The sequence below is a fragment of the Engystomops pustulosus genome, chromosome 9, assembly GCF_040894005.1.
Source record: "Engystomops pustulosus chromosome 9, aEngPut4.maternal, whole genome shotgun sequence".
In the NCBI taxonomy this organism is placed as follows: domain Eukaryota; kingdom Metazoa; phylum Chordata; class Amphibia; order Anura; family Leptodactylidae; genus Engystomops; species Engystomops pustulosus.
Window position 1 is genome coordinate 41,727,403 of NC_092419.1, and position 12,019 is coordinate 41,739,421.

At 40.3% G+C, this 12,019-nt stretch overlaps 1 protein-coding gene across 1 annotated transcript in view; it reads left to right on the forward strand.

Annotated features, from left to right (window-relative positions):
• MAMLD1 (mastermind like domain containing 1) overlaps window positions 1–11,402 on the forward strand; it is a 136,763-nt gene extending 125,361 nt beyond the window's left edge. The window contains exons 3-5 of the mRNA XM_072125634.1: window positions 4,194–4,331; window positions 7,712–7,793; window positions 8,862–11,402. Coding sequence (XP_071981735.1) covers window positions 4,194–4,331; window positions 7,712–7,793; window positions 8,862–9,880 — 1,239 coding nt within the window. The 3' untranslated portion in view covers window positions 9,881–11,402. The remainder of the gene's footprint in view (window positions 1–4,193; window positions 4,332–7,711; window positions 7,794–8,861) is intronic.
• The last annotated feature ends 617 nt before the right edge of the window (window positions 11,403–12,019 follow it).

A 12,019-nucleotide genomic window follows, 5' to 3' on the forward strand; every position in this document is an offset into this window, starting at 1 on the left:
CTTTAGGACAAGTTGGAAAAAACTCCTTGCCTTAGCCGATATGGTTCTGTTCATTGTGTATGCAGCTGATGGTGATAACCTAGTACTAGGGGCTATATGCATCAGTCCCATCGACTTTAGGGGGGGTAGGGAGAAGGTTCCCTGGATTTTGCAGTTCCTGAACTCCTTACATCACATCCAAGCTGGCAGTGGAGCAGGCTGGTGTGGAGACACCCTATAGTCTTTAACATTTCCTGACACGGGTTATACCACACTTCTATGGAAGGCAGGTCCTGAATTAATCCGATCTCATGGTAGTTGCAGAGACAATGGGAGGGGAAAGGCGTGTTGAGCGATCATTGAGGAAGTAAACCAAACACTGATTGGCTGGGACTTGGCTAGTAACCACTTCAGCTAACTAATGTTGGGTACTAAGGGTGGAGCTCCCGAAAAGCGTGCTGCATGCAGAACGAGATTGAGTACGGACGGGCTGTGCAGGCACACTCTCACTGTCAAAGCATGAAGGCAGGCGCATGTGCTGACTGTTAGCCCCTTTATAAGAAAAGTGGGGGCCTAGGTTCCGCGGCCAAGGAGCACTCCCCATAATTTGCACCTGAAGGCTAGAGCCTCTTAGCATTTATACAAGCCAGTTATCAAACTCTTATCATTTATTCTTATGTATAAATAAAAATAAAGTAGTCATCATATGGGCCACTATACTCTATCTCTTTCGCTTAGAGGCATCATTTTGAAAACGATCAAACACCCAGATGTGGCAGTGAAAGAACGGAATACTGTCAGGGTTTAGCTACTAACATATTGGGATCGAACACAATGACTGCTATGCTGGCCATTGTTGTGACTGATAATAGCCGTAAGCTAAGCATCAAAAAAGATCTTAGTCTGTTGCATCCTTCAATAATAGCAGGCTGTCCGCACGCACAAGGCCGCGTCTAGGGGAAGGAAAAACACAAGACGGCAGTAAGCGGAGCGGCCTCTTTCATGTAAAGACTATACAAACCAGATCCGTGCTTGTTCAGATATTCCCCCAGAGGCAATCCGTATTATTCAAAGTTTAGCAGTAAGTGTAGAATAATGGATAGCTTGTGACACGGAGGCAGCCAGCCAGCTGGATATAGGCTATGCTACACTGTTTGCATTAAGTGCCTTATATTTTAAGGTGCCATGTTAAACAACACAGGAGGGGCGATTGAATTCACCGAGTGACACATTGATAAATAATGGAAGTGATTTTCGCAGCTCCAAGTACCTGGCGGGGAATTCTGTCTTTCTTGGGTACGAATAAAACAGTGATTTTTCAATAGTAGAGTTTGAATAGCTGTGACAGGCGTTCACGTTGTTATGCTTAGATTGTGAAAGGGGGCATTACATGGAAAAATTTTGGTTTTTAAGAACATTATTTAGAATGAAATATTTCGGCGCTGCAGAGACGTTTCACTCCGAGGCTTTTCTCTGTATCACTCATAAGTGAAAAAAGGGTGATTTCTGGCTTAGGAAGCGGGTGGGTCCGCACTTCTATACAACTGTAGTGCATGTAGTGATATCACTTCCATATGTTCACTGCTATAAGATTAATGTCCTTCAGGATTTTCCATATCTGCACCTTATTTATATGATACACAGATACATCCAAAGCCAATACAAGGTCACTGAGGTCTGTGTTTTGGGATCCATATGTAAGTAGAGCATAAAGCTTACTAAACAATTCTCACCAAACACATTAGATAACTATGACAAAGGCAAAAAAAGCTATGTTGTAACCTCCCAACCCCCAAAATATCATTTCTTTCTCTGTAAGACGTCATTGTCATTTTAACATTTATATATGGGAGCTTGCATAATGTAATCTTTCATTGGTCCTTATGTCCACTTTTAGATATATCATCCCCTTTTATTTTTTGCAAAGTTTGTCTCACTCCTATTGTTCCATATGTTTGTACTCTTTAATGTATTATTTAGTGTGTATATGTCCCCTATGATTTATAAAGCGCTTCGGAATATGATGATATAAATTATTATTATTATTATTATTATTATTATTATTATTATTATGCAGAGAATCCTGCATGTACAATTAAAAGGTGCACTACTAGTCATGGCCACTAGATGTCTTTACATTTCAATACTTACCGTACATCATTCTTATATAATTTGTACTCCATACTGATCAGGATAATTATACATTGTGTCTACTTTTATTTTGACATATATGAAGTATAATTTTATCAACAGGGTTATGTTTAAAATTTGCCTATATAGGGTCCCCAAAAATGTACCCTTTTAAATACAGATTCCTAATTGTTCCTTCTTCCTTATCGTTTGACTACCAAACAAATGAATTCACTAAGGGAAAAGGATCTGTATGTCACAAATAAATAAGTTACAATTGTGGTGTAAAAATGTTGAGGCAACAGTAGAATAGCTTTCTATGTATGATTGTGCCCTGCAGACTTCCTTTGTGTCTCCTATGTCTTGCACTGCTTCCTGTTTTCTGTATTACAGCCCAGTTACTTACAGCCATGCAGCCAGAGTTTTTCTTCACAGTTCATCTGCTGATAACATAGAAGTTGCAAACAAAGGATTCTAGGCCTAGATTTATACATAAGGGAAACAATTGTTTTGCTGACACATCACCGCATTACAGAACACATTGGGAAAAAAGCAGGATTTAAAGGGAAACTCCAGAAAACACAGCAATACAGTATAATAATTTCTAAAGAATCCCGAGCAATTATGATAGTTATGCAGTCATTTGGGGGCTATTAGTGGTTGTACTAGTGTGGCTGAGGCCACATGGAGTCTGTGGGTAGTCTATGTAGATGGGACCTGCTGTATAAAGTCCAAGAAACAACACTTTTTGACAGCATGCAGGCTATGTAGTAGACTTTTTATATTTCTAATATAGAAATGTATAGTAGTACTAGTAGTAGTAGTAATAATATATAGTAATATAATTTTATTACTAACACTGACCATATAAAAATTGTCCCTTAAAGTGGAAATCATTATGGGTGTGTGGTTTCTGTGTGACAACAATAATATCTGTATTAAAAGAAATATCTGTGCTGGTCGGTATAGCACCCGACATGCCATGTGTTGAGGCTCTCATACAATTAGGATACATATCCAAGGCCATATCACTGCTAAACTATTGGCCCCTTACCCCTCAGCTCTGCAGATCGGTTGGGAGAATGCACAGGAAGGAAAAGTCTATAAAGCACTATAGTAGTCACAAATGTTTAGCATTACTAGTCTGACTCTTAATTATTGTAAGGACCAGGAGTGTTGCTAGGGCCCCAATACATATGTACCAAATTTTCAGCAGTGTCCATTCCTTTACATAAAGGCGCACATGTACTTGTGCCAAAAACAACAGTAACTAACATATACATCTACAGAAAATATTATATACAGAAAACGGTAATATCTCCACAGCCCCAGTAGACCCCAATTTATAATGGCCCCCACAGCCCCCAGTATATAATGGGCCCCCACAGCCCCCAGTATATAATGGGCCCCCACAGCCCCCAGTATATAATGGGGCCCCCACAGCCCCCAGCATATAATGGGTCCCCCACAGCCCCCAGTATATAATGGGGCCCCCACAGCCCCCAGCATAAAATGTGTCCCCCACAGCCCCCAGCATATTATGTGTCCCCCACAGCCCCCAGCATATTATGTGTCCCCCACAGCCCCCAGTAGACCCCCACAGCCTTAATATATAATATCCCTCAGAGGCTTGCAATATAAAATGTAACCCTCAACTCCCAGTATATAATGTCCCCCACAGCCTCCAGTATATAACACGCCCCCAGTATCTGATGTCCCCATATTAAAGTCCCCTTGCCCGTGCTGCCCCTCTCACACTAATACTTACCTGCAGTCTTCCCTGCTACTTTTCCTCTTCAGGACGTGCCGTTGTGATGTCATTATACTGAATTCCATCTCTGATGCTGCCATACTATATCAAACATGGCCAAAAAAATCTTCTTCTTCATCATTAAAGTCTCTTCATATTCTGAGAAATAATTTAATACATTGTTCTTTAAAACAAAATAAGGAAATCTATAAGAAATTTGCCTGAAAGGACATAAAATTATATAAATGCTGCAAAATATGGTGACATTTCAGTTTAGTAATCATTCTCATCTGATTTATTGTATTTTTTTTTTGCTCTTCTCTTTATTTGGCAGGATCCGAATGTTGGAATTGTTCCCAGAATGCAAGAACCAGGCTCCATACCAAGTGCAGGCCCAGGGCCTACTCCTCTCACGGCTAATGGCTACATACGCAATGCAATCTTGAAGGAGCAAATTATGAGGCGGCAGCAGGTTTGTAAAAATCATTTCTTTACTTGGCACTTGGGTAAAACTTGCTTATATATGTTTGTGCAGCTGAAGGCTTGTGCACAGGTTGTAATAGTAACATAATGCTATAATAGTGTGAATAATCCTCAACATTTGTTATAGGGAGAATGTACATATTCTAGTGAAATGGGTTAAAGCTTTTAATAAATTAATGTATTTTACACTGATTTTTGAACGGCATTCTAGCGTTGTATGATTATCACATGATAAGCCTTACCAGGCCAAAGGCAATAGGAGGTGTGACGGTAGCAGTCCCACCTGGGCCTTCAAGTAAATCTACCATTGAGATGATGATAAGCCAAGGAAACTTACTCATAGATCCAGGCACCGTGACTGATTATCCTCTTATATTTGTGCAACACCCCTGCCAATACACGGACAGAGGAGTAGTTGCGAACAGTGAATTCTCCAGGTTATGAGCTGTCTGAAGGAGTCATGAACCTTCTAGTAAGTTCTAACACTGGGTTATTAGGTAATCAGCAGCTGAACAGGCAAGGGTTAAGTGGATGTGATTCTGTCTACCAATTGTATTGCACTATGTACACTGGAGTGTGATTTGAGAGTCAGTCACCCCCTGACTAGGTTAACAAAACCCCAGGACAGGGAGGGGCTAGGTCTCTTGAGTTCCAGAGAGCTGAGGCCTCTTAGGCCTCAGCTCTCACTATAGAGTACATCCTGTCACAGAGAAGAGAAACAGTGTCACCACTGTGCACCATCAGCACTAACACTCTGCTAAACCCAGGATAAAAGCTGCAGCTTCCACAACTGGACACTGCTCCATCCCAGCCTGCATCTGCTACCAGGCTGGTGACCCAATTCCTGTGGACCACTCTCCATGACCACTCCAGTAATCCGGAATCTCCAGTAATCTGGAATCTGTTCCAAGATCGTTTTGTCCATTTGCGGTTGTTCTAATAAAGAACCGTGAGTTATTTTGCACTATATTGCCTCCGTCATTCAGGGGTTGCCCCAGGGAGAACCAGTACATCAGCCTCTCCCTCCATATTTCATGCACACACCACCTGCTGGAGACCTGCCAGGCTGTAGGACAGCCCTCCGGGCCCCATACCAAGCACCATGCCCACAGCGTGCCTAGGCCGCAACTGCCAGCCACTCCTGGATTCTGGGCCCAGGCTGCCTCCAGGCCCCAAGGGAAAGGCTAGGCCCTGGTGGGGGATGTTGCATTTGCTATCCAAAATTATGCTAATGAGACAGATATGTTCTTTGCGGTGCTACCAGAGCCCCGTCATACTGTAGCTTCACATACACTGTGCAAGGAGCATTTCCCTCTTTCCAACACTATGTGCTGAAACTTCCTCTAGTGCTATGAGATTACATGAGGCAGATCGAAGGGGAAGTGCTTAGGGGGAGACAGTCTAACAGTCTGTTAAGCCAGAGCATAGAGGGGCTTTGGTAACACCCCAGAACACTTCCAGCTCATTAGCATAATTTAAAAAGTTGATGTTAGAAGGAAGGAGGTCATGGATAACACAAATAATTACATGTCTACAGTCACAGTGTCTGAATCCATGAGTAAGTGTCCCTGGTTTGACTTTGATGGTAGATTTCCTTTAAGGTTGAAGATCTTTTTAGAGTCTGTCCTTAAAACCTTTAAGAGTCTGTCCTATCATACATGAAAATTTCTGGGCACAATAATAATCTGTAATAGAGCCTATTCCCTAACAAGTGCTGATGTATCAGCCGGGCTTTTGGGTCTCATAGGTTAATTGGGCCTGGTCCTACTAGTGCCACTGAACTCCTTCCCGTTACAAGTTCTACTTTAAAACTTTAAAGAGTTTATTCCAGGAAATTACATCGCAACTCCCAACATTCCCCTCTAAAAATGCATAATAACCTTCTTACTTCACACTGAGAAACCTATATATGATGTAAGGACCACACATGTGACCAAGTTCCTATGGCTGTCGCTCTCCCTCTATTTGGTGATCTATAATGAGATTTTGCCTCTCACCATTATATGGAAAGCAAGATAATGAAATTATGTCCATATAATAATAATGGATGTGTAGTGTTGAGAAACAAGAGTTAACGTATGACCTTCTCCTAGTGTCTGCTGTATTAGGGATGTCATTCAGTGTTGCTGACCGCACAAGGCTACAGTGACCTTCCACGGGGAAGCAATTCATGTGCATTCAAGATGGATCATAACTAGGCTAATGCATCTCACATCACATATGCTGCAACTGTTAGACGAGTTAGGAATTTTCTGCCGGCAATATCTTGCATATGTATGTGTATATATACACAAACATATATTTATAGGGAACCTGTCATCAGAGGGCTGTTTGTAGAAGTGCCCAGGTTACCACAACAGCAGTGAAGGATAACCTTAAACTGTTTATCCAAAATCTCTGACTTTTACGGTTAATGAAATAAATTAGATGAAACTTTACCTGGCTCCCTGCCAGCTTACAGGTTGGTGTCCCAGGGGCATTTGCTCCCTGTAGCTGAGTCCCCTACCCTCCGACCGAGGAAATTGCTTGTCAACCTCCACATTCGGATTCAAATCCAGCTTTCCTCCCCGTTCTCCTACTCTCGCTCATGATCCACACGTTTTGGGTGGCCAAGGGCCCCCTAGAAGGTTTGGGCCCCAGGCTACCACACAAACTGCTTATATTATAATCCACTACTGCTAGTCACTACCAGCAACCCTCTTGTAACAAGTTCTCTTTAAAGGGGTCTACTGTCTCCCATCACACTCACATGTAAACGTAGCATTGTACTTTATAAAAGATTTTATAAAATTTCCAGACAAACCTTTCCTATTTCTCAGTGATCTGTTATTTAAGAAGAAATATCTTACGTTTATGCAAATTAACTTGGAAATGAATGATCATGCCTATTGGTGCATATGTTTTCTTCTTTCTATGCCAAACCATTTGTACAATGACTGGAGAAGAAAGACGTATAAAGAAGAAAACCGGTGCACCAGTAGGCGTGGTCAGTTCCCAGGTGCACCAAGAGGCTAATTTGCATAAATATAAAAACTTAATTTTCTCTAAAATGGCAGAACACTATGAAACAGGAAAGGCTTGACTGGAAAGCTAAAGAAGTTCTCTACATATTGCTATATTTAATTGGATGAATTGGGAGGTGGTAGACTCACTTTAAAGCAAAGGATAACATTTTGGTGAGTCAAATCTTTAATTTGTATATTAGGGAAGTATATATATATAGAGCACTTCCGTTATATGTATTAGTGTACAGATCTTCTGCCTTTATGAGGCTTAACAAGCTCATTTACTGACCTCAGCAACCTACATTGTATTTAACTAATGTTACATTATATTACATAATTGTTTTTGTTTTTTTTTTAATTTCAGGTAAAACCCAGGCCAAACATGATGAGCATGACCTCGGAACAGCGCAGCGCTTTTGTAGCCCAGCAGATGAACCAGTTTCAAAGTAAGTGGAAAACAAATATATTAACTTACAGCAAAACAACTGTCTCTGATATCAGATATCACGATCTAAATGGTGTTTCCAAATGTATCTGTTATTGAAATCTTATTGCATAAGTCATTAGTACACAGTGCAGACTCTTAGATGAGTGTGTATTCAGACTGTTTCTATTTTGGTTATGAATAGATTGGCAAGTGATGGTAATAATATTTGAAGCCTGATATTAAAGGGGTTTGCCCATGAAAATCTCAAATTTTAATCCCCTAGTGAGGTGTATGCAATAAAGCTCATTTTTAACCTCTTACTTTACTTATACTCAGTTTTATTGCTGTTTTAGCTCCTATAATTCAGTGATGATCAGTGTAAAATCCCAGAGTGTGGACGGAGACTCTCTAAGCAGATACATTATGATCCCTGTGTGCTGACAATGTGCTTAGATTGTCTTAGTACAGGGTTTAACACTTTCATTTACCTTCTGAACATTCTGTTAGTAGAGAAGTAGAAGAGATGAGACGGATCTGAGATCAGGGATGATGAGATCCCTGAGATGAATAACACACAATGATACACTGTCAGCTCTGCTACATCTGAGCTATAACACACACACAGCTCCTTCTCCCCCCATAAATTTTGGACAGTGATTACATTTAGGATTGTTCATTATTAAAGGGGTTGTCCAAAGGCTACTTTCTTCCCAAAAACAATGGCACACCTGACCAGGGTTTGTGCCAGTATTGTAGCTCAGCTGTATAGAGATGAATGGAGCTTAGTTGCAATATCAGTAACTACCCATGATGTGCTGCTGTTTTTGGTTGAAAGCAGCCATGTTTTTCAAACTGTCAACTATAAAAATTAATCCCTCTTAAGAATGAACAATACATTTTTACCAACGCTTTTTGTTGACGCTTTAGAAACCCAAATTATTGGGGTAGACCCATTGAACTATTGATCAATGTTTCTTAATGGTGCCATGTCATTTCCTTATCCAATGTAATATTTTGCTATCACTAATATGCTCCAAGTTATTTTGCTACGTTACTAATTATTCTCAACTCCATTTTTCTGTTGTAGATATCCCCCAGTCACTCCGTACAGACTGTGTCCAACCTATGCCAACACCTCCTCAAGGTCATCGAATAATCACATCAACACAAGGGATGATTCAGACAAACATGGCTGCCGGGATAACACCCACATCAATGAATCAGAATAGTGGGTCAATGGTTATGATGAATACAGGAAAGCAGCAAGGAATATTCCCAGCCTCGTCTGATTTTAGTATGCCACTTAGACAGAACCAGAATGCCCTCAGTATGGCTTCCGGCTACCAAACTGTGCATAGCCAGTCTAATGTCCGACCTGGAATGACTTTGTCTGGACATACGACAAGTTCGTTAATAAATCATTCTGCAGCACAGCAACACTTGCGGCAATCCAACATATCAAGAATTCCAAATGTCTATGCCAGCCCTTCCTCTCAGATGTGGACTCAAGGTGGAGTTTCAAGAATAACAGGTCAAAACCAAATGGATCCCAGTTTGCAGCAGTTTTCCAACAACCCCCTGTTCACCAAACAAAATGTCAGACCAAATATGGCGAGCCAGCAATTTCCTCATCAGGGAGTGGTCCCTCCAAACCAGATTGCTCCAGGGGTTCAAATTAGACAAATGCAAAAACTTGGCCTGTCCCAGGCAAATCAGGGCGTGGGGTCCCTTAACAACCCTAACATTGCAAACAGTTTGTCCCGGGGACAGCTTGCAGCTCTCAATGCTATGAAAGCAATGCCTCAAGGTGTTTCCACCTTCAACCAAATGAACCCTGGTCAACTTGGTCCACCTTCTTATGGACCAACATCAGTCCAAACACCTGAAACCTTTGACCGGATAAACTCTGCGGCTGAGATCCATCAGTATGATTTTGTTGCGAGTCAGAACAGCTCAGTCCTGTCGGCGAACTGTAACGAGGCGGACTTCATTGAATGTCTCATGAAGGGTGGTGGTGGAAGCAGCAACGATGAAGACTGGCTAAACAATTTGACAATTCTTGATGATATTTTGGGACAGCACAATCAAAACTCCGGCCCTGTGTAGCCCTCAGCAAACAGACATATGCGGAATTCATCCAAGAGACTTGAAAGCAATTGTTTCAATGGTGAGGTTAACATTGTGGTTAATATCGGCAATTGTTTTCTGAATCTTGTAAATATTTAAATATTTTTTAAATTATGGTTTTTCTTTCCAACAATAAATAGAAGTATTGCTACTTCTGTGCGTGACTGTACATAAAATTATAGCATAATGTTTTGTTACATTATAGAGTTTTTCATTTCTAACACCTTGTTTTAAATATGCAAATATCATTAGTTTCAGTAATACTATGTATTACAGTATGAAATATTGTTATGTTTTTTGACATAACAAAATGTAGGGGGTGACAAAGCAAACTGAATGCAATGCATGCCCACGTATTATCATTTTCTAAGAATTGGGGAAATTTGCGATATCATGGCCCTTAAAAAAAAAAAAAATGGATTGGAAAAAATTGAATCTAGAATTTGTCAGGAGCGACTGTTTTAGGGATACAAAATTGCCAATGTTTGAAGGGAACCTTTCCTTTATGTCTGTTATGTACATGTTATGCTGAGTGAGGGAGGCTCATGCATTGAACAGTTGATAACTACTAGATCTTGGTAATTCTTGGTACCGGGGAATCCACAACATGACAATTGGTTGTCCTTTTTACTACATTACACCGGCACCTCAAATATTGCAAGACTGTAACAAGCAGAATTTTCAAAATGATCTTATCCAACTTTTTCATGCTGTTCATCAAGGTTTAATTTTTTTGGGAGCTTTGAATATAATACAAAAACAAATTTGGCTATAAACTTTATCATATATTAACAACATGACCCATCAGTGCCAGATAACTAGAAGGCCAATAATCTAACGTAAAGTTTCTGGGGCCCTATAAAAACTTTGTAACAAGGCCTATAACTGTCATGTGCCATTTATTATACCGACGTAGAGCCCCTTGAGGCACCAGGGCCTGGGTGTGACTGCTACCTCTACACCCCCTATAACTGGTGCATACCCTTTTCTTACCTATTTTTAGAAACAATGAAAACAAAAAAGGTGACTATCTACCAAAATCCAATGGAATGCACTTACAATTAAACATGAATTGACCAAATGTTCTACGCAATGATCCATTGGTGTATACTCTAATATGGAAAACACATTGTTGGTTTGCACACCTCTGTATATATTTGTAGTATAAAGGCGACTGGTTCCTGGGTTTAAGGCTTTTTTTCCCAGTTATGTTTTGCTGAAAAAACTGTTTCAACTTTAAAAAAAAAAAACGACACATGGATTTTGTCAATTTTATCTATGATGTTTTCTGTCAGCTAATATTGTCCAATGTATATTTAAGAGTCTGTTTATAAAAAAAAATCCACTGTACTGTAAACCTATAAATGTTCATACTTTTTGTGTAATCATATTTTAATAATCGCACCATATTTCTGTAATACATTTGTAATATAATGTCTGCATCAAGCACAGAATCAATGATGTTTTTCTTCATACCATAATAAAGAACCAGGGAAATAAATTGGTTTCTGCATTTTATTGTTGTAGATTTCTCGGGAGGTCAACTAATACAAGCAGATTTAAAGAGCAGATCCCAGAAGAATTAAGCTGATCTTACATTATTGTTAACCAATTATAATCACATGTATCGAAAAATGCAGAATTTCCTGGCATTTAAGTACAGGCCAAGGGGGGTAACTACAGTGGTAGCAGCCATAGCAGCCGCTATGGGGCCCACAGTGTCAGGGGGCCCCGTCATCCTACCTGACATACTAAAGAGTGGAGGATGTGCACCATTATATACATATTATGTTGCACATTGTACAGTATAAAATATATATAACACATATGTGATGTATATATGCTCTATATATCTGTATAAATGTGTGATTATAACTTGCATGTGTGAGTATACAAATATGTATATTTCTTAAGTGAGAAGGGGGGCCCCATGCAGAAGCCTGCTATGGGGCCCTGCTTCTCCTAGTTAATCCACTGGTACAGGCGGTCCTCTACTTAAGAACACCCGACTTACAGACGACCCCTAGTTAAAGACGGACCCCTCTGCCCACTGTGACCTCTGGTGACGCTCTTTGGATGCTTTGCTATAGTCCCAGACTGCAATGATCAGCTGTAAGG